Raw genomic sequence first — 22,767 nt, 5'->3', positions numbered from 1 at the left:
AGCCCCAGCGCAGATGCATTTGCACTGGGGAAAAGTGGGGCTGAAACTGGGGCAAGTTTATATAGTAATCTCTTCAGAGAAGGAGGCTGTTTGCACAATGGTTTGCACAGTGGGGCCCTGATCCCTGATTTGGAGCCTCCATGGGCCACTAAAGTTGTCCCAGTGAAGCTCATCCATACAGGATTTTCTTCTCTATTATAGCTACATTGGTATGGCTATACCAGTATAAAAAAAAATGATAATAATTAGGGCTGTCAATTAATCGTAGTTAACTCAAGTGATTAACTCAAAACAAATTAACTTGATTAAAAAAATTGTGATTAATTGCAGTTTTAATTGCGCTGTTAAACAATTCCAATTTAAATTTATTATAAATATTTTTGAATGTTTTTCTACTTTTTAAATATATTGATTTCAATTACTACACAATGTGAAGTGCGGGGCTTATTTTATTTTTTATTACAAATATTTGCACTGTAACAAAGATAAACAAAAGAAACAGTATTTTTCAATTCACCTCCTACAAGTACTGTAGTGCAATCTCCTTATCGTGACAGTGCAACTTACAAATGTAGATTTGTTTTTGTTAGATAACTGCACTCAAAAATAAAACAAGGTAAAACTTTAGAGCCTACAAGTCCACTCAGTCCTACTTGTTGTTTAGTCAATCGCTAAGACAAGTTTGTTTATATCTACAAGGTCCTACCTATAATTCCCCCCCTTGTAATGCACTTTCATGATAAAGAGATCGCACTACAGTACTTGCCTAAGATGAATTGAAAAATACTATTTCTTTGGTTTATCCTTTTTAGAGTGCAAATATCTGTAATCAGAAATTATAACAAAGTAAGCACTGTGTCCTTTGTGTTGTGTAGTAATTGAAATCAATATATTTGAAAATATAGCAAACATCCAAAATATTTAAATAAATGGTATTCTGTTATTATTTAACAGCACGATTAAAACTGTGATTAATCGCTATTAATTGCTTTAATCATTTGACAGCCCTAATAATAATTAGACGAGCCCTGAGTGGTACTCAAAGATGCTGCAATAGCAGTCTCACCCATGCAGTGGTATGCCAGCAACACGTGAGTGGCCATGTGAGATTATGCAGGATACCTGCACTCTGCTGTGTCGTGAGTTGAAGCTTGTGGCACAGCCTCCCTTATTGCTGTTACAGATTTTTTTTTTTTTAACGACATACAGCACAGTCAACTGGGTATGTTAGCTCCATTCAAGTGCTGGAGAAGAAGAGGCCAACGAGTTGTGGCCAACCGAAGGTACTGGACCAGAGCTGAGCTGAGAATGCAGAAGTTCCTTGTGTGCAGGTCTGTGCTTACACTACTAGACCCCTGTGATGTCTCTCTCCTGTGTGAGCTCCCAGTCAGGCAAGATACCAAACTTTCCTTCTTTGGTCTGGCCCACTTTAGAATTTAATTCTACCAGAAGGATCAAATTAAAGAGATGGCCCAATCTGCAAGATCTGAGTCAGAGACAGTGGGTCCAATTCTTCCCCTTGGGAAATATATGTTCCATTCTACGCACCCCATGAAGTGGGCTGTAGCCCACAAAAGCTTATATTACAGAGTGGGTTTGTAAAGCTGCAATTCCCATGTGATAGCATTTCACACTCACTGTGCCCTGGTGTAAGTAATTACGCGTGTAACAGGGCAAGGGAGAATTAAGCCTAGGTTAATAGACTTAATGAGTGACTTAAGCTCATGTATTCAACCATATGAGGCAGGAGATTGCATGACAGTTACACAGGGACTGCCTGATTCTCAATTACACCATCTCAGGTGCTTATGTGCCTCCCCTATCACCATACTGTTGGGGTGCCTCACAATCTTTAATGACTTTATCCTCAACGCACCCCTCAGAGACAGGGCAGTGACACATGGGGAACCGAAGCGCAGCGAGATTGAGTGACCTGCCCAAAGTCACACAGGAAGTCTGTTGCGAAGCCAGGCTCCCAAATTCCAGGTTGATGCCCAAACCATTGGGAAATGCTTCCTCTCTAAAGGCCCCTTGTCACCACTCTGGCAGTATAAACAAGAATCCGGACTCTGATTTTCAGAAGTGCTGAGTGTCCAGAACTCCAGCTGACGTCAATGGGAGAATGCAGATGCTCAGCATCTCTGAAAGTCAGGCCTTGACTTAACGCACACCCAGGACAGAGGTGATGTTACCGCTCCAGAGACCTGGGAGTGTCTGGAAGTTATAAGGGGGCAGGGGAAGGTGTTTCATCTTAATACTTAGAATGTCACAAGTGTGGGTCTGCTGTGAAATACCTGCATCCCATGTTACTGTGACTGCTTTGTCATTCTAACAGTCAGAAGAGAGAAGCCTTCCCCGTATAGGAAGGGGGAGGAACTCAGAGCCAAGTGCCACGTCAGATGGCACAGTGGTATTATGAAGGAAGCCTATGCTATGCATTAGTCTGGAAGTGAGTTGCTAGGGAGTGGCTTCAGGGTAACATCAGTAGTTTTCTGAGGACTAATCTTTGTACAACGTGCCAGTGTGGCTCCTGGGAACATGCTTAGTGAGCCCCAGTGCTACCAGTTCTCATGATATTTGGTGTTTCCTTAAAGCTCTAGGTCCTGGAATCATGTGATTGTATGAAACACTCAGCTTTCATTAAAAAAAAAGAAAAAAAAAAGAAGTTTCTAGCCCTCATGGTTGAGATGAAAGGACAGCTCTCAAACACCAGAAGGCAGATAACATGAACCCCAAGTGTGCTAGTTTTAAAAATCACATGATTTAAGCCAATCTCATGATTTTTTGGCACCTGACTCATGATTGTTATATGCCGGAGGCTGGCAACACTATGTTAGCTCTTACTTTCTTGTGTCTTAAATGGGAAATGTGCTCCCTCCCTGCCCCACTCTGGGAAGAGGGTTCCCTTCATACCCCACAGCTCCCTCTGTCCCACACTGGGGGATGAAGGGGTCTCTCTCTGTACAGTAGGTGTTAGTTTCCCCAGCAAAGACTATTGTAGCTATGGGGGAAAAAATCAAACTAGAAAAAGGTGAAAGGGGTACTCAGTATTATTTACTCGGGAGTGTATTGCACAAACTTTGGTATGCAGCCCAGAAATATTTGATTTATTGCATTAAAAAGGGAAATGAAATCTTGCTTAACTCCTCTAAAGACAGCTGGCAGAATCTGGAGAAGGGATTTCAAAGTCAGCCTTATTTGCCTCATTTAACTTTTTCTGATTTACTCCAGGTTTTGGAAGCAAATACAGCAAAGCAAGGGGAACGATAAAGAGAGAAGAGTTAAGCCATTTAATCAGAAATTGTGGTGATTGGAGTTTTCTGGCCAGTGATATTCCCACAACACATTGAACTGGCTTTAGGTCTCCGCAGAGCATGGTTAACCCTTTCAGTTCCATTTCATACAAGTGATCAGTGTGTGTATTTTATCCCTCTCTCACTGAAGCCAGTAAACCACACACACATCACCCCAGCCATTCTCTAGATATAGAAGCTTTTAAAGCAAAGACAAACCAAAGTAGGATTTGAGAGCTCAATCCCAGGATATGCACTGGTAGTGGACAGGAGAAGGTGGGCCACCCGCAGTGCTCCTACGTGATCCTGGAAAAGCATCAGATTCTCTGTCTCTCTAAAAATAAGACCTATGTTTTCTTTATTTTAAAAACTAGAGCAATTCCTTCTTATAATGCTCTGTTATGCAGCTGGGGCCTGATCCAAAACCCACTGTCATCAATGGAAAGACTCGCAATGACTTCACTGGGCTTTGGATGAAAACTCTGTGTAGTAGTTTGGTCCAGCCAGTGATCCTCCCACACAGGTTATAGTAAAGGATCATCAGTAGAAAGCACACAGACACACACACATTTTGGCTTTGAGATTTTGCTGGGAAGGGGAAAAACTCCAACAATTTTTTTTTTGTAGGAAAAGTGAATTTGTTTATCCCTCTATGAATTTTCACAGAAAGCCCCTTTGAAAGGTTAAGTGAACATGTGCCTGTCAACAAATCGGAGCTGGTTTTACAACTGTGACCCATTCTCCCCACCACCAAACTTGTCAGTTTTGATCCAGAGAAGCCCAAACCAGAAATGTCATCTGGTTTTACAGCCCCAGATTATGGTGTTTCATTGTTTCCTTAATATGCAACCGGAGTCACCCTCACAAAACCTTGGACCCAGACTCCTGAACTCTCCTACATTGATCCAAACAAACTCAGGGGGAAAATAAAATCCCAACAACCTGTTATGTCAAAAAAACAAAACCTCTTTCTGCAAACCTTGGGCTCCACAGCCTGTCCTGGTGTTAGGAAGAAAACTATATACTTTGTATAGGGAAGTTCCAACCTAAGGGTTTAAAACAGAGGCTCTCCCAAAGTGTCTATTTAAAACCACCCACACAAGTCTTATTTTTACACTTGGTTGCTCGATGTTGCCTGAGCAAGACCTAGTGTATCAGAAACCCTGTTAACGTACCACTGGTTGAAAAGCAAGGCAGCCACATCTGCTGGTACAGTTATGTTAAATCTAAGTTTCCTCGTGTGCCCCAATTCCCTACCGCTGAACAGAGTGCTAAAACCTTTCCAAGTTGCTCTCTTAAAACAATTACCGTAGGGAAAAGCAATTGGGAAGGAAGGAAGAAAAAAAAAAAAAGACTCCACACAAAGTAGAAGGCTACATGCCAACCATTAACTCTCACTCCATTTTGGCTTCGTTTTCTTGTTTTTCCTCTCTGAATTTTCATTCCTCTGAGACCGAACATGCTGCAGTGTTTTTCAGAATAGTGTTTAATAATCTCTTTAGGCTCTGAAGCTAAAGAACTGTCTGTCCCTTCCACACAATGCACAATCTTAATATTCCCCTCTTCCCCCGCCAAACAACTTAAGAAAAGCATGCAAGACTTCGTTAGAAGGGGTCTATTTAAAGTTCTGTCCAATAGCCCATAGGTGACCTTGCATGACCTCATATAATAGAAATGAGATCTAAACACCCCTAATTTGAGTGCAGATCAGACTGTTGTGCCTTGAACCCTCTAATATAAACACACACACACTTAAGGTGATCTTAGTATTTGTCTATGAAATAAACATTCCTAGTTAGTCCCATATATCATTCTCCATGCACAGCCTCCCATGATCACCTGTTATTCAGTTTTGACACTGGGTGTGGTGTTGGTATACAAGGGCAATGCTTCTCATTTACTTTTAAGCTTTAAATGAACATATGCACACACGCACAAGCAGCAGAAAATCCATTTAAAAAAAAAAAGTGTGCTACACTCCAACTCCACTCTGGGAATCCCGGCACGATGCCAGTATCTCCATTCATACGAGGACTCAGGAGTCCAGAGCTAGCATATGAATTTCCTGCGTTCCCTCAATGACAGGTCTCAACTCCCCTCCCCTTAGTGAAGAGCAATGCCCCACCAGGTACAGTGCGCAGACATACACCAGTTTTCTAAGGGTGAGCCACCCCCTTGCAGAGCACAGCTCCCATCTCAGTCCTCTATAGCTGTGCATATACAGCCAGTCCCTACCGTGCAATGCTGTTACAGCCTAGCCAACAATTTGTGTCACCGTTCCCTTTTTTAACCTCTTAGGCTCCCACTGGGAGAAGTCCAGCCCTCTAGTTTAAAGTGAGGCGACTCAGTCTGGGCCGTCATTTGAGGTCCCTCTAGCGACCCGAAAGGGGAACTGCAATCAGGGGGGAACTTTTGCTTTTCTGTTTCCAAAACCCAAGCTCCACACGCAATCAAGGAAGAAGGGGGAAGAGGAGCAGCTCATAAATACTCTCGTTCTCTTACACCGGTCACTTTTGCAAATATCCCATTGCACCCTCTTGCAAGGACTTCACCATCACTCACACAAAAGATGCCGGGATGCAGCAACAAGAAATACAAACATTTCACCCAAACGCTGCTCCTGGTTGTAATCACGTTGTTTGCATGACTCCAAAGGCTAAGCTACACAACCAAAACCCTCCTGCCTTGCTTAAAAAAGAAAAAGCCAAGCCCGCCCCCCCCCTCCCGCTCCTGCAGGAGAGAGATCTCTCGCAGTGAGCTGGGCAGCTTTTTTAGCTCATTTCCAACCCGCGTCCTTCTGTGAACTGGGGACACGCGCGCGCTAAGCAAAAGGAAGAGGCAGAGTGGAGGCTCTGGATCTGCTGGGCTGACCATCAGAAAGTCTGATGCTACTGATCTTAGCTCAGCGAGCCCCCTGGCTGCCCCCTCTGCCCTGGCCCTGCCTGCTATGGTACTAGAGACAAGCCCAACATGGGTTGTTTAATGTTGTCCTTACCTTTAAACTTCCACTGCTACTTTCAACTTCTTGTGTGCAGCCCTGGAGTAAGGCTGGGTGACTGTAGCATTCATCCATGTATCTCTCTGCTCCTGACATGCTTCTGTCCTGCTTGGTTTGTTTGTTTGCTGTTTAGTGTAATTTGGGGGGAGGTTTTTGGTGTGTCAAGTCCTTGTTTTACGAGGATGATGTTGTTTTTTCTTTGCTGTCTCTTGGCTTGTTCTTGCTTTTCCAAGAGTCTGAGCTGGTGGGGCTTGGTTCTCCCAGCTGCAGCTATATTCTCAATTAGCTGCTCCACAACTGAGGAGACAGGCTGAGAGCACTCACTGCCCCTTCTTTTATACACCATCCAATGGGCATGCTCCAACTTCTACTGTAACAACGATCAAGGCAACTCAGCCAATAACCTTGCAGAAGTTATCTAACCCTCTTTCCCCCTCCCTCTGTCTCTCTCGTGTAACCCTCGGAGTCTCACACTAGGAAAAAGTTTCAATAACATGGTTTCATAGAATGTTCCTCTCAGGGGGCTGAATGCAGCTACTGCTCCATACAGAAAAAAATATCTGTCCTTTGGGTGAGGGCAGAAGGAGGGTGTCTGCTTTCATCGCATGCTGCTTTTCAGATGCAGGTAAAAGGAGCAATAAGAATGCAGACAGATTAATGCATTTTTTATTTTTCAGAAAAGAGCAGATCATTCCTGGGCTGTCAAATGCCCTACTACGGCTACCAAATTCCAGACTAACGCTACCAAATCCTTAGGAATGGTTTCCTTTGAGCTCATCAGTGTTTCGTTTAATTTCACCAGTATTCCTATGAGGAAAGAAACCCAATGTCAGCTGTGTTGTGCTTCATTAGCCAATGGGTACCAAGTAGTGAGTCCACATTGTTCTTTCCATGGGGCAAACTACCCATTTTCCACACTGAAATCTCTTCATCCAAGTTAGAGAGTACTTTTCTTTAAAGGTGCTTGTTTCATCTTGAATCTGATCTTTCCTCCTTTTACACAACTTCCTCTGAGCTCCTTAATTTGGTCAAAATTCCTCGCTTGCCAAGAAATAAAATCTAGATGGCTACTCTAATATTTGATCTTTATTTTCAATGGCTGCATTTTCACCATTGGTCCTGCGGGTTACCTCCTCGGGTAAAGACATGTTTCAGTGATTAGTGAAGGTGATTTTCAGTCAGTGAAGAAGTTGGTATGGGAGGCAGGATTTACAGTCACCTACCGACTGAAGTGACTCGACACATGCAGGGTTTCAGAAGCAAAGGGGTAGTCATGGGAGGGGGTTGTTCACTGTGACTGGTAAGCTGTTAATCATTTATAACTTCATTAACATCCTTGCTATCCTAAAGTAAATATGGAGGCTTTGCCTATCTAGGGCAGACAGATACAGTATGTTCTGCACCCAGTGCTGTATGCTGGCTCTCATGCTCACTTTTAGTTGTCAACCAACCTAATGAAGGCCCCATTCTGCAAAGATTTATGCATATGAATAATCCCATTTAAGATAATGGGACGGCTCCCATATTTATAGTTAATTGTGCGTGTAAAATTGTGCAGGGTTGGAGTCTAAATGTATTATTGCTATTGATTACTGTAGTGCCCAGAGACACCCACTGAGATAGGGGCCCCACTCCGCTAAGTGCTGCAGATACATATAAGTAAGATAACAGTGCCCTGCCCTGAAGAGCTTACAATCTATATGGACAAGACAAAGCGTAGGAGGGGAAAGAGAGGTGAACTGACTTGTCCAAGGTCATGCAGCAGGTCAGTGTCAGAGATGGGAATAGAACCCAGGTCTCCTGACCTCCCAGGTCCCAGTCAGTGCCCAAATAGTTAATGAAATTCAGTAGCTAGGATGTACAAGGCATGGTTACAATGTGCCAATGCACACTTACACAACAGAAAATAATGCTTTATTTTTATAATTGTTGGTTTTTTTCTCTCTGAGGTTGGGAACCAACTGAAGGATTTCTCCAAACAAGTGGAATTTAGAAGATTTCTCCCAAACCCTCCAAAGACAAGGGCTGGTACGTTCTCTATAGGCTTTTGACCTCCCAAAGGACATATGTCACCCTCTCAAGAATCAGGTTGTTCTTTTGATCACATCATTCGACCCTAATTTTCTTTCCATGTCTGGATTGTGTCATTGCATTTCAGACCCACCAAACAATCCAATGTCAGTGCAATGTCCTTAAACTAAAGATGTCATCAGAACAGGGAGGAGGGCATGGTGCTGATAAAACATACATAAAGGAAAGATTTTCACCCTAAGGTTAGGCACCTAAATCCACACCTCAGTGGAAATTAGCTGCTAAGTGCTCAGCACTTTTGAAAACCTGGCCACTTCTTTAGGTGCCTAAATAGGGATTTATGAGGCTAACTTTAGACAGTCAAGTTTGGAAATCTTGTCCATATACCTTTACATCTCATTCAATAGATGGGAAAGAAAGTTGTATTCATTTTCACAACGATCCTTCCCCATTTGTTTAAAAACAAATCCATATCCATGGTGGTCAAATGGGGCTGTTAGCAGCCCAGAGAGAAGAACTGACTTCCCTTCCCCCAACTTGCCACCAGCACCTCCTTTGAGTAGACAAAAGAAACCTAGAGAGGGCTAATCTCTCTGAGAAAAACAAGTGATTTTCCAGTAAACAACTGCAACAGCAAACAAAGAGGGTGAACAATAATGATAATCAAAAACTATATTGTAAGGAAGAGATGACCCCATCATGTGAGGTGTCTCACCAGCTCAGTGAAAACAGCCAGCATTTTGGGTGAGCCTTCATCATCAACAACATCACCACGGACAACAAAATAAACCCCACAAGTTGCCATTGGATCCACTTGTGTTTGTGCCTTTGATCTTTTAATTGCTTCTTAGTTATCCTTCAGTGCAAATAAATAGTGCATTGTGTCAAGAAAGAGAGAGAGAGGGGAGGATAAGAAAGAAAGAAAGACACAAAAGAAAGAGCTGTTGACTGAACGAGAAAAAAAGCAGGTTATTTTCCCATCTTTAAAGGAGTGAGTGTGTCTGTATTTGAGGGATGGGGGTGGGGGGTGGGGGGAGATTGGAAATCAAAGCAAAATAAAGAAAAACACATTAAGCCTCAGGCAAATATCATCCTTACATCAGGAGGAAGAAATGGGGGAGAGGGCAAAACCCAGAATTAACCTCGTTTGAGTTTATTCCCTGAGAGGTGAATTGATCCAAAGAAGGTATGATGTAGCAGCAGAGGGAAGAAAAATAGCTCTGAAGCTGTACTGACAGCTAACCATATCACTTCTTTCTTTCTTTCTTTCTTTCTTTCTTTCTAGCATTTCCATGGAAATACTCACTGGAATGTCATGGGGAGGAAAGTCCAAACTCCTTTAAGCACAAATGTGAAACTCTGACAGGCACAATCAGCCCTTCCAAATAACAAGGGACAAAGTTGGCCTTTATAGCATTGTACAAATATATAGAATTATGACTTTCTGTGTATGGCTATGGAATAATCTTTACATTAACAGAGCTTGCCAATGACACCTGGGAAATATGGTGCAGGAGGGCAGATGAGAAACTTTATAGATTGGAATCCTGTTGGGGCAGGGACTGTGTCTCACTATGCATCTGTGTAGCACCTAACAGGATAGGGCTTTGATCTTGTCTGGGGCCCGTAGGTTTTACGCAGTAACAAATAGCAATATTCTTCTGTCACCCACTGGATGGCTTTGTGGAACAGCAGCAACACAAAGGCAATTTTTCATGCTACAACACCTGCCTTCTGTCAGTAGCAAATCCCTACAATCTAAAGCCGGGCTGAAACACAACATTGCACAGCTTGACTAAAGGTATGGTTTTAAACCGTTGTAGATAAGCTGATGCAAACCCCTGTGTGAACACGCTGAAATCAGTTTTAATCTGGCTTATATTGGTTTTGTTTGCTGCAATACATTTACAGGCACATGCTAAACCAATATATTCAGTTTTAAAGATGTTTAAGTGGGTCCATATAGGGGTTCAAATAAATGTTGGTTAAATTGGTGCAACTTATGTATGTAGACATAGTCCAAGATCCCCTCTGCTCCTGATGTATTCTACAGCTGTCTTCAGGCTGACTCTACTTCTATCTGTGGGTCTCTCTCTTCATAGAAAATCCAGAAGAACTTCACATATACCTGGTCTTGCCTTAGGCAGGGAATATCACAAATTGGGTAATATTTTAAATGTGTCTGATACATCTTGTTACAATTAATGTACACATAATACAATTTATGAACTATATACTAGATCTTGATTTGCCATAGAGATCCTAAGCAGGGTGGAATGGTGGAGATAAGTCTGTTGAGTAATTAATTGCTTTAAAACAGCACAGTATGTTGGCTAAGACAAAAAATACCTCTGAGGAATTCTGGAATCCCAGCTATGTATCTTTCAGGCATGTCTTTGACTGGTTTTTTCCTTGCTGCTGCGCTTCAGTCAGTGGGTCCTTGTGTCTAGTCCTCATTGTCTTCAGGATGATCATTGGATGTGATTCTTAAGTGTTCTCCAGAAGCCACTTCCCACCTTATCAGAGACCCTCACCTGCTGACTCTTTAGATCCAACAAACGGTGTTGGGAATTCTGATCTGAATTTTGAAGAGTCAGCGCAGCAAAAAACCTGAGGAGAGACAAAACAGATCATTTTATTGTCTGTTTCTACCTCCTCTTCTGACTCACTTTTTGGACTGCTAGGCTTTCCACAACAGAGTAGTTCTTTGGTCAGGCTCTTTTCAGAGAAAGACAATGGTCCTGGGTGAAGGTACTGGGCTAGAACTCAAAAGAGCTGGGGTCAGCTTCTGGCTCTGCTACAGTCTTCCTGTGCAACCTGGGTCAAGTTATCTATTCTCTTGGTGCCTCAGTACCCTATCTGTAAAATGGAGGTGATAATGCTTCCTTTCTCCATCTTTGGTTGCAGTATTATTGTAGTGAGGCTGGTCCCAGGATAGGAGAGAGACAAAGTAGTTGAAGTAATACCTTCTACTGGACCAACTACTATTTGTGGAAAGCTTGTATCTTCCACCAATAAAAGATATTACCTCTCCTACCTTCTCTCTCTCCATCTTGTCCATTTAAATAGTAGGATCTTCAGGTCAAAGACTGCCCCTTGTGGTACGTATGTACAGCACCTAGCTGCATTGAGGGCTCTAGATGCTACTGTACTATCAACAATGATGTTGCTCTTGGAGTCAGTGAAATTGCTTATACTCTGCTTTCATTCCTATTCCTGATGCACACTGTGACGGGTTTGATCAGGAAGTCCAGCTATGAAACTGGTGGTGAATTGCCAATGTTTTAAATGAGGAGGTCCTTACAAAAACCTTCTGCCTGGGATAGGCCCGCTGTACCAGGGATGTGTGCGCTCAGCGTGGAGAGGGAGAGAGTGGGAGAGCTGAATGATTTGTTTTATCATTTAAACAAAACACGTTCTCATAAGCATAACCAAGGAAGGGAGGCAACAGCACTTGGCAAATGAACGTACACTAAGTGCACTTCGCTGGAAATGTTTATACTCTGCTGCTGAGAAATACGCTGAGCACATTGACAGGACAGCATGGTGCTCCGCTTGTGTAATTTGTAACAGGGTGAGGTGAGGACCTTGCAGAGGGCCCTGAGGACATTCTCCTCCCCCACAGGAGCACGATTTCTAAAATACCTGCCACTTGCTGCACCCTGGTACATTCTCAAGGCCAGGGGCGGCTCTAGGCATTTTGCCACCCCAAGCACGGCAGGCAGGCTGCCTTCGGCGGCTTGCCTGAGGAGGGTCCGCTGGCCCCGCGGGAGGTCCTCCGAAGCTGCGGGACTAGCGGACCCTCCGCAGGCAAGCCGCCGAAGGCAGCCTGCCTGCCTGCCGCCCTCGCGGCACCGGCAGAGTGCCCCCCGTGGCTTGCCGCCCCAAGTACGCGCTTGGCGTGCTGGGGCCTGGAGCCGCCCCTGCTCAAGGCCCCAGATGAGCTCTCCAGAGGCATTTATGTGAGGCAGAAGCAGCAGGGATGGTTTGGCAGCATCAAGGAGGAGGGGGGTGACTATGCCTCTTTTGGGTGTGATACAACTCTACCAAGGGGAGCCCCTGACAGCACACCACCACCCGGGGTTATTACTTGCAGGACTGCAGTGTACATAAGAAAGAGGAAATACGACTGTGGGCTTAATGCACTAGGCTGGGATTCAGGAGATCTGGGCTCAGTTCCCAGCTCTGCCACAGACTTCCTGTGTGACCTTGGCCAGATTTCCAAAAGAGCTTAGCATCTAGCACAGGGATTCTCAAACTGGGGGTCACAACCCCTCGGAGGGTTGCAAGGTGGTTATGTGGGGGTCTCAAGCTGTCAGCCCCCGGGCAGCAGGCCTGGGGCTGTCAAACCCATGTATGGCTGACAGCCCCAGCCCCAACTACCTCGGGGTGGGGGTTACACTCAGAGGCTTGCTGCATGAAAGGGGTTGCCAATACAAAAAGTTTGAGAACCACTATCTAGCAGCTTTCATGGGGAGGTACTGGGGACTGTGCACACCTGAAAGTGTGGCCTTTAGTAGCTCTGTGTGACCTTGGCCTCAGTTTCCCATCTGTACAGTGGAAGTAATAAGACTCCCTTTGTCTATCTTGTCTGCATACTCTTAAGGGCAGTGACTGTCTTTTACTAGGAGTATGTTCAGCCCCTGGCACTCTCATAATGCAAACAATCAGGTTTCTTTAATTGTGATACTGACAACTTTTGTTTTAAGGTCCTTGTACTGCCCCTACACTGAGGAATGAAACGGGGATGCTGAGGCAATGGCATCTCTGCAATTGAAGGCCACCTGGCAGAGATGCCAGAAGGGGCTGGGACCCTCTGAACTGCTAACATACTGGAAAACAAACCCAATTCACTTTTCTGGATCCTCAAAAAATGCAAGTAGCCCTTTAAAACCATGAGTGCATGTTCAGAATATTGTCACACGAGCATGTGTTTTTGTGCCTGACTGGGGGTGAGCATTGTTTCAGGGCCACCCAGAGGATTCAGGGGTCCTGGGGCAAAGCGGGGGAGCTGCGGCGCTTGTATTCACCCAGCGGCGGTCCGCGTCTTCTGCGGCATTTCGGTAGCGGGGGCCCTTCAGTCACTCCGCGTCTTCGGCAGCACTGAAGGGCCCCCCGCCGCCAAAATGCCACCGAAGATCCGGAGCGACTGAAGAGCCCCCCACTGCCGAAATGCCGCCGAAGACCCGGACTGCCACTGGGCCAGGGCTCATGGCACATTTCGGCGGTGGGGGGCCCTTCAGTCGCTCAGCGTCTTCGGCAGCACTGAAGGGCCTCCTGCCGCCGAAATGCCGCCGAAGACCCGGACTGCCACCAGGCCAGGGCTCGCGGGGCCCCTGTGGGGCCTGGGGCCTGGGCCAAATTGCCCCACTTGCCCCCCCACACCCACCCCGGGCAGCCCTGCATTGTTTAGTTAGAGCAAGGGCACAGGTGATCTGGATGCTAAGTCTGATTCTTCCATCGATTAGCTATGAAACTTCAGGCCACTCAAGTAATGTCTCTGCCTCCTCAGTTTCCACATCAGTCAAACCTACATTGGGTGGTGGTTATATGTTCTAATGCTAATGTACTGGTGATCCGAGGAGGAAAGGTAATATAGAGGTGGTAAGTACTAATGCTATCAAGCTGCTTGGGATATGGCAGATGATCAATCCCCATGCTACAAACAGGAGACAGGTTATGTCATCTAGTCCTTTCCCCTGCCAGCAAGGGCAGAATCTGCCAAATCTGGGAACTACAGAACAGATACAACTTAGATAATGTTTTCACTTACACTTTAACCCTAAGGAGCATCGTCAAAAAATAACCAATGTCAGGTCATGCTAGGACTGGTCAATGACTGTTGGATGGGTGTGTGGAACTGATGTGACTTGATTGAAAGATTTGTGAAGAAAGCTGTTACCTATATTTTAGTGGCCCCGGGCCCCGCAGGGACCCCCCACGAGAGTTTTTCAGGGCCCCTGGAGTGGGGTCCTTCACTCTCTCCAGGGGCCCTGGAAAACTCTCACGGGGCCCAGGCTCCCGGAGCTTCTTCAGCTCTGGGTCTTCGGTGGCAATTCAGTGGTGGAGGGTCCTTCTGCCCCGGGACCCGCCGCCGAAGTGCCCCGAAGACCCGCGGTGGGGGGTCCTTCTGCCCCGGGACCCGCTGCCGAAGACCCCAGGCCCCCTGAATTCTCTGGGTGGCCCTAAAACATCCCACCGATAGACTTATGATGAATAGCTTCCCCCACCCACCCTCCAATTACCAGTCAGAGGAAAACACCAGAGAGCTGTGGAGGGAGGAATCACTCTTTAATGACATAACTTAACAGCCTTTTGAAAATGTACAGCGATATCATTAACAAGCCTGTTAGAGGACCAGCTCCCTGCCCAATGGTGACCAGGAGCAGGGAGGACTGGGGCCCACCCTTTATTTAAGAGGCTGCTAATGTGGTTAATCCCTCAATTTCATTTAGCAGCTCAACCTCCCATCTCTTCTCTTCTGTCCCCTCCCCACCCCACATATCTCCACTGCCTTGACTTTCTTTTCATTAATTTCTGCCCCAGCAGTTTAACAGATTAGAATGCACTCATGTATATCATTGTGGCTTCATTAAGGTCATTGTTATACATCAGGTGAAGACCTGACCCTTTGCATTTAGGAATTGTCATGCTGTGTCATACCAGCTCACCCTAAAGGCCTGGCCTAGACTAGAGTGCCACCTTCCTTGTAATTCTATACATCCTTTTGCCCTGTTTATTGCACAAATGGATCAGTGTGAACATTCCAGACGTGACTAATGGTGCTTAATCCACTTGAAGTTCTGCCCACCCTCCACACTAGGGCTCCACTCAGTTCAGCTGCAGTGCCTTCTGGGCAAATATCCCAGAGTTCCCATCAGCTCCAAGCAGCTGTGTATTCCGGGAGATACTGCAAGGCTTTGTGGAATATTTTGTGTGTTCCCAGAGGAATTTTGAGAGGCGGGATCAAGCACCCATAACTCCTTGGGAAAATCTCCTGGTTCCCTGGCAATGTATCCCATAAAGCTCCTGGAGAATGCACTATTTCCAAGCAACACAGAGGTCTGGCCAAATGCCCATCACATGCTCCTACATCATCAGCAAAATTTTGTTATGGAATGATCTGTCCATAGAAGTTCCTTCCTAAATCAGCAGTTAGTGAAAAGCTTATGCCCCAGAGCCTGAGAATTTCTATCCCTGATATGTTTTTATCCTGTATAACATAACTGCATTGACCCAGGATTACAAACAGATGGCCCGTTTCCCCAGACCCAGTTCCTGCCCCTTGATTTATAGGCACCGACTCTAAATGTTAGTGACAGGAAGATTTCTGTGCCTGGATTTAAAGTGTTGCTTCCATCCTACATGCCACTGGTGAGACATTTTTAAGTGCCATGGCAAACAAAGCACATATGTGGCTAAAACATTCCAGGTGATGCCTATGTGTGCTTTTATAAAGTTCTCTCCAAGTTCTGTGATTGGTTGCATTGAGAGTAGAAGAGTTAAATGGATTCCCAAGGCAGGTGGGGCAGTGGTGGGTCTGACGACGTAATATCATAGACATGTTATTTGAAAAGCTAAGAATTGTGGAATTCCTCACCTAATTGAATATACCAACAGTTTAAATAAAAGTGAAATGTAATATAAAAGATACCACTAAATCAAAGTACAAAGAAGACCGAATTAAAAAACCACACAAACCTTTCCCTATATAACCTGCATGCACTATGATCTACCTCCCACAATGCTCATTTTCTAATTTTTAGTGTATTTTCTGTTGGTAAAATTAGCTGCATCTACACCTGTGAGGAATTGGGAGTCCTCACTAGCCACAGGACAGGTACAGCACAGGTAGCAGCTGCTTCACCTTTCCACGTTGCACCGTCAAAGATCCAGTTACTATTTTTTTTTCATGAAAAGTTGTTTTGGGTTGAAAAATTGCCTTTTTTAAAAAAAAACAAATATTGGTAACAGCTGTCAACTCTTAAAGAAATGTTTGATTTTCCACAACATTTTCTATCAATGTCACAATAGATATCAAAAAGTGTTTAGAACAAACCTAGGTTTTGGCAAACAAAAGATTTCAATAATGTTTTTGATAAAAACATTATGTGGGGGAAATTATTTTTAAAAAGAACCCTGGAAAGTGTTTAGAAACCCGTGAAATGGAAACCACTTCAGTGGGTGGAAATGTTTTACAACATCTCGTTACTTTCCTTGATCAGCTCTACCCTCCCTATGCCTCAACCCTGATATGGACCAGCTGCCTCTGTGGGTCTGGGTTGGACACTCAGTCCTTAGTTTCTACAGTGAGGCTGCAAACATGCCCCGTGTAGTGTTTCATGCAGAGGGGAAGTGGTGGTTGTTGATGTGAACAATCAATCACTGGGCATGTGGACTCCAACGGAGTTTAAACCACGTCCTAGGAAGCGATCCACTACACTCCCAGCAGTAACAGCGTGGTACAAGCAAACAAAAATTGCGTCGTTGTGATACTGGAGAATGCTAAGAGTCATGAGAGAACGGGGAGTTCCATTTGACACAGCCTCAATGCATCATGGAGAGGGAAATGGGGTTCCAGAAAATGAACTGCAAGAATCTCAAGACTAACGTTTAGCCATAACGTTAAATCAAAACAAAAGAAGGAACAATGGAAAAGAGCTAAAAACAACAACTTATTGTAATCTTCTTGGGGCAGGGGCATTAATCCAGTTAACAGAAGAGTCACTCCCCCATGCACACACTCCAGCCTATGAAAGATTTCCAGATGGCTTGAGGAGTTCATGGAAAAGGTGTGCAAGGTGTTGCAATTACTAGGCTAGCCATTCAAGTGTGTAGCCTCTCAACAGTGTTTGAGAGCCCTACAAGAATAACAATGGAAGAAAACAGGCAGCCACTGCACTGAGCGGCTGGTGTTGTGAAAGAGGGCTTTTTAAACCAGTGGTTTTCAACCTCTTTTCATTTGCGGACCCCAAAAACATTTCAAATGGAGGTGCCAACTTCTTTGGAAATCTTAGACATCATCTGCAGACTCCCAGGGATCCGCGAGCCACAGGTTGAAAACCACTGCTCTGTGGTAATGACAACCTTTCGTGGACCCCTTAGACATAGTCTGTAGACCCTCAGGGGCCGTGGACCATAGGTTGAAAACCACTGTTATAAAAGAAACAAATGCAATTCAGATATCCAACACGCAAGATGAGGATGCTTTGGATATTAAGGTGGGTGCTACCAGGCATCCTCAAAATATCATTTCAGTTGCTGTAATGATGACAGTGCCTTCCAACCAGAAGGATCCCAAAGAGCTGAACGGATCATGTACACAACTGAAATGCAGTCACCTCTGAAGTGGAGAGCAGCAACCCCCAAGCACACATGTGGATGAAGGGAAAGTTTGGCCAAGGAAACTGGTCCAGTGCCCCTTGCCCTACTCTTTGAAAAAAAAATGTTCCATGGAATCTTAGCTGTCCATGTAGAGAAGCCAGGACCTAGGTTTTATTGTCTCGTCAGAAAAATACACACAGTAAAGTGCAAGGAACTCAATTTATCTAACTGAGAAGGATGAAGAAATGAGTTGACTCTGGAACTGGCTCCAGAGTGTCTGAGTATTTTGTACCTTAGGCTTAGGTAATTAAGCCATCCCCTCTGCATAACCGTAATGTACTTCTCAGACATTGCTCTGAAGCTGACCTCACACTCTCATCTAATGAACATTTCCCAAGATACTATGTCCTCCGTTTAACATGCCACCTCTGGTGGAGATATAGTGTATTGCAAGAGGGTGCTACTTTGGGGAACAGTTTGGACAGCATTGTTGTGCTCTATGCAGGAAAATAATAACCGAAGTAACCATCCTTGGTTGAATGAGTTGGGCCATTGCTAATCATGGATGGAGTATTACAATTCAGGCAATTGAAAGACATGCACAGTCTAACGCCTCCAACCTAGCCAATTAAGAGTTGACGGTCATGCCACATATCATCAGAAAGTGAGTTTCCTCTAGATTTGGAATCTATCTGTGGTACCCATTGACCTAGTACAGGGATTCTGAAATTGGGGGATGGGACCCCTCAGGGGGGTCACAAGGTTATTACATGGGGGGGGGGGTCGCAAGCTGTTAGCCTCCACCCCAAACCCCACTTTGCCTCCCACATTTATAATGGTGTTAAATACATAAAAAAGTGTTTTTAATTTATTTTGGGGGGGGTCGCACTGAGAGGCTTGCTATGTGAAAGGGGTCACCAGTACAAAAGTTTGAGAACTACTGACCTAGAATGTGAACATCTCACAATCTTTACCCCAGTGATGTAAGGAAGTGCTATCCCCATTTTACAGATGGGGATCTGAGACAAGGAAACTAACTGACTTGTCCAGGTTCACCTAGGAAGCCTGTGCCAAAACAGTGATTTGAACTGAGGTCTCTCGAGCGTTATGCATGCTAACCATTGGATCATTCTTCCTCTCATAAGAATATGGTCTGAGTTGTCCTATGAACTTGATGTAAGAATATATTTAGTAGTAGTAGTAAATTTGTTAGTTTACCCGTGTAAATTAATACAATCCCATCAGAAGAACTGATTTACTTCTAAAATGTAATTTATGCAGAAGCAAAATCTTAGTGCAAGGCCAAGACGTGGTCAGAGGGTATGTGCTGGAAATGAAAACCCGGTGAACCAAACTGGCATGCTGCAAGTCAGGGATGAGATGCTGCAAGACACAATAAGGGGACGAGGTTTGCCAGAATCCCGGTGTAAAGGCAATTTCATGAGCCAGGCAAGGCTCTGACTACACCCTTCATAACTTGGACTGTGCTCTGAAACCATAAATCTGACAGAAGCCTATTTTTTTTTCTAGGAATGATGCCTTAGGTGAGGCCTGCCTGGCCCACATAGGAAAAGATTTGATTGATTGATTTTAATTCCCTAACCTCACTGAGGGTATGTCCACACTGCAATTAAAAACCCGCAGCTGGCCCATGCCAGCTGACTCGGACACGAGCTAAGCAGCTGTTTAGTTGCAGTGTAGACATTCGGGCTTGGGATGGAGCCTGGAATCTAGGACTCTGTGAGGTAGGAGGGTCCCAGAACTCGGGCTTCAGCCCAAGCCGGAATGTCTACATCGCAATTAAACAGCTCAACAGCCTGAGCCTGAGTCAGCTGGCACAGACCGGCCCAGGTATCTAATTGCAATGTAGACATACCCTTATCAGCATTCACTCCCTTACAGAATCAAAGCCCCTGTCTTTGCCATGCCCTGCTTCTGTTACAAGAGCCACACTCATCCAATCAGGGAAAAGAAACAGTACCTTGTGGCTTAAGTGACCAATCACACTAACCAATGCCGATTGAAATTTGAATATCAAACACTCAAGGGGAGGGATTGTGCTCCCCACTTTGGTATGTAGGGGTTGTAAACAGCCTGCAGGCAGGACCTGGGCTGTCATAGTCACGCCTATGTGGTTTGCAGCGCTGGGGTGGAGCCACTGGCAGGAGTGTGCAGGGCCATAATGCAAAATACTGAAGGGATCCTGAGCTGTTTCCAATTATAGAGCAGCCCATAGGCAGACCCCAAGAGTAGCCCAGAATCTTGAGCATGTAACAGTGATTTACTGAGGTCTTTGCACTACCCATCTCCCAGCCTTAGACTGTTTAGAAGGGGCAGCAGAGAAGCCCAGCCTATGTAAACCCTACATCGCTCTGAAACCACAACAACCTACACCTGTGATTGAGAGAGGGAATCTGAAATCGGCTCCCAGACATTCCTCAAACAGACGCTAAGTTCACCTGCTAAAGTATTCACTGAAAATTATTCGCTCAGCTGGAAATTTAACCCACCTTGAGAATGTCTGCTTGCCCTCTTGGATGGGAATTTTCTTTTCTTTTCTTTTTGGAGTATAAAACATCATTATTTATTTATCAATCATCATAGGGAGGGCAAATTTTTGTGCTTAGACTGGTAAATTCTCCTGTAAGCTTTGCAAAGCTGCATGGATCTACGATGAAGTCAATTGCCCTATTTTCCTCCCCATTAAGGGCCTGATCCAAGGCCCATTGAAGTCAACAACAAGAATCCTCTTGACTTCTGTAGACCCCGAATGAGACCCTCAGTGAAGTCTTCAGGGTAGAACAGTTCCAGCTATGAAAGGTTAACACACTGAGCCTCTGTAGCTATGCAAATACATGAATGTGATTAATGATTAACAGGCATGTAATTATAGCAATGGAAATTGTATCAGTCTGTCAAATCTGCCCCCCCTCCTTTTTTCCCCCAAAATTGGTTTATTACTCAGCCATAAAAATCCACCAGGTGAAACTTTGGTTCACAAGATCTTAGCCTGAGAGTAAATCATTTGGGTTGGTTTTGATTTGATTAAAAAAATTAAAATAAAATAAAATATATTCCTACTGGTTTGACCCTTTCAAAACAATACAAGTGCAATAAACTGAAAACAAACCACTTCAGATTTTTCCCCCACAAGTCTAACTCAAAGGAGAGGTATGATTTCTAAAAAATTAACCCTTAAAAGTGACCAGGGGAATTACACTGACTTAGATTAGTTTATATGTAGAGAAAAAAAGATAGTAAAACATGAGCAGAGACACTAGACTTTTAAAAATCGCCTGGTAGGCATCCTCAGTGTTCACTTCTCCAAGAACATCATTAAAGTGAGTTGAAAAATGTTAGTCTGACATTTCTCAGCAAAAGACAGGGCCAGAGTTTTTGTAAAAATGTTCACAACTTCCCCCCATACTTTGACCAACTCTAGCCATAAAGGGTGGGATTTTCAAAGGCTTTCCCTCTGTGGAGCTCAAAGGAGATCAGCCTTATTACTCTCATTTTACAGATGGGGAAACTGAGGGACAGGCAAAGGAAATGACTTGCTCACGGTCACTCAGCAGGACAGTGGCAGAGCTGGGAATACAATCCAGGTCTCCTGAACCCCTGTCCAGTGCTCTATGCACCGGTGCACGAAGGCCCAGATCCTTTGAGGATTTTGGCCTAAGTGATATAGGAGGACAAATCCCATTGAATATGCTCCTAAATCACTTCAGTTCATTAAAAGTCCCCAACCAACTTTCTTTCATTGGACCCTAAATTCCTACTGAGGCTCCATTTCAGCAAGTTGGTAGACCCCAAATGGGGCCCCACTGACCTTGAAGCAATTTGCAGGATCAGGGTATTACTCACTAGGGGCTTGCCAGGAAGGTTTCCCTTGTGAACAGAAACATAATCAGGAGGCCCACAGTCCCTTCGGTGAATGATACATGTTTTACAGCCTGCTTTCCTCACCTGCCTCCACCCTTCTGGTAGCATGGGGACTCGCAGTGAAGCTGTAATAGCCCAGTCAGGGAATGCAGGGTAAAGGCTGACACTGCAGCACTTCCAAGACACTATTCTGTTCACAGCAACAGGACGGGGAGGAACACCAGGGTTAACTGAGTTTCCTGGATTTTGTCTGTTTAGAAGGTGACCTCGAGGGTGTGGGATGGGGGACACAGAGGGAAGAGGGTGGAATTTATTATTATAAGAAGAATGTTTTCACTAAACAAAGGTTTTTAAAATCAAACTGGTTGGGGTGTTGGGAAGATGGTAAGTCTAATGCATATTGCTGGGCCTGGTTTTGCTAGCCTTTGGCCTGAGCTACACTTAAAACGTAAGGCTGACGCAGCTGTGGTGCTCAGGGGTGCGAGAAACTCACACCACAGGGTGGCACAGCTATGCCAACCCCAATGGAAGAATAGGTGTTGGTACTACACCACCAGAAATCCCCCGCCTTTCCTGTAGGTTGCCTCTACGCTGTGGGATTATGCTGACATAGGTGTATTGATGTAGCTATGCCAGTCTAATCCCTGCAATGTAGACACAGCATGACACTGAATGGAGTATGGCAGGGGTCCCCAACGCGGTGCTTGCGGGCACCATGGCACTCGCCGGGGTGTCTAAGTGCGCCCGCATACTGGCCAGTGGATGAGCATCTGCCGAAATGCTGCTGACAAGCAGTGTCATCCAGAGGTGTCGCTGCCGAAATGCCACCGATTTCGGCAGCATTTCGGCGGCGCCACCTATTGACGTTGCTGCTTGTCGCTGGCATTTCAGCGGATGCTCATCTGCCGCCACGGTCCTCCGTGGCTTGTTGTCTGGCACCAGCCAGAAGAAAAAGGTTGGGGACCACTGGAGTATGGTGTGCCATTTCGTATGAATAAAAGTGGCAGCAGCTAGTCCATGGTGATCTGACTGAGAAAGGGGAAAGTGACCCACAGTGAATGCAGTAGGCATGGGGAGAGAGTGTATCATCCCACTACAGAAAGGATGTGGACAAATTGGAGAGAGTCAAGCGGAGGGCAACAAAAATGATCAGGGGGTGATTTACGAGGAGAGGCTGAGCGAACGGGGCTTGTTTAGTCTGCAGAAGAGAAGAGTGAGGAGGGATTTGACAGCAGCCTT

The 22,767-nt window shown here is 45.0% G+C and overlaps 1 protein-coding gene across 2 annotated transcripts in view; it reads right to left on the bottom strand.

Annotated features, from left to right (window-relative positions):
- The window catches only part of IGF2 (insulin like growth factor 2), a 62,262-nt gene that overhangs the window by 24,410 nt on the left and 15,085 nt on the right, over positions 1–22,767 (bottom strand). Inside the window, exon 3 of one of the 2 annotated variants that reach the window (XM_039537919.1) lies at positions 10,672–10,932. Coding sequence is in view for 1 of the 2 variants with exons in the window: in XM_039537918.1 (XP_039393852.1) it covers positions 6,289–6,387 (99 nt within the window). In the remaining variant the exon portion in view is untranslated. Of the gene's footprint in view, positions 1–6,288; positions 6,953–10,671; positions 10,933–22,767 lie in introns of those variants that run through there. The other variant, XM_039537918.1, reaches the window with a different exon arrangement.

Source organism: Mauremys reevesii, linkage group 4, assembly GCF_016161935.1.
Source record: "Mauremys reevesii isolate NIE-2019 linkage group 4, ASM1616193v1, whole genome shotgun sequence".
Lineage (NCBI taxonomy): Eukaryota > Metazoa > Chordata > Testudines > Geoemydidae > Mauremys > Mauremys reevesii.
The sequence above is the reverse complement of the archived record's forward strand: the minus strand, read 5'-3'. Positions and strand labels throughout refer to the sequence as shown.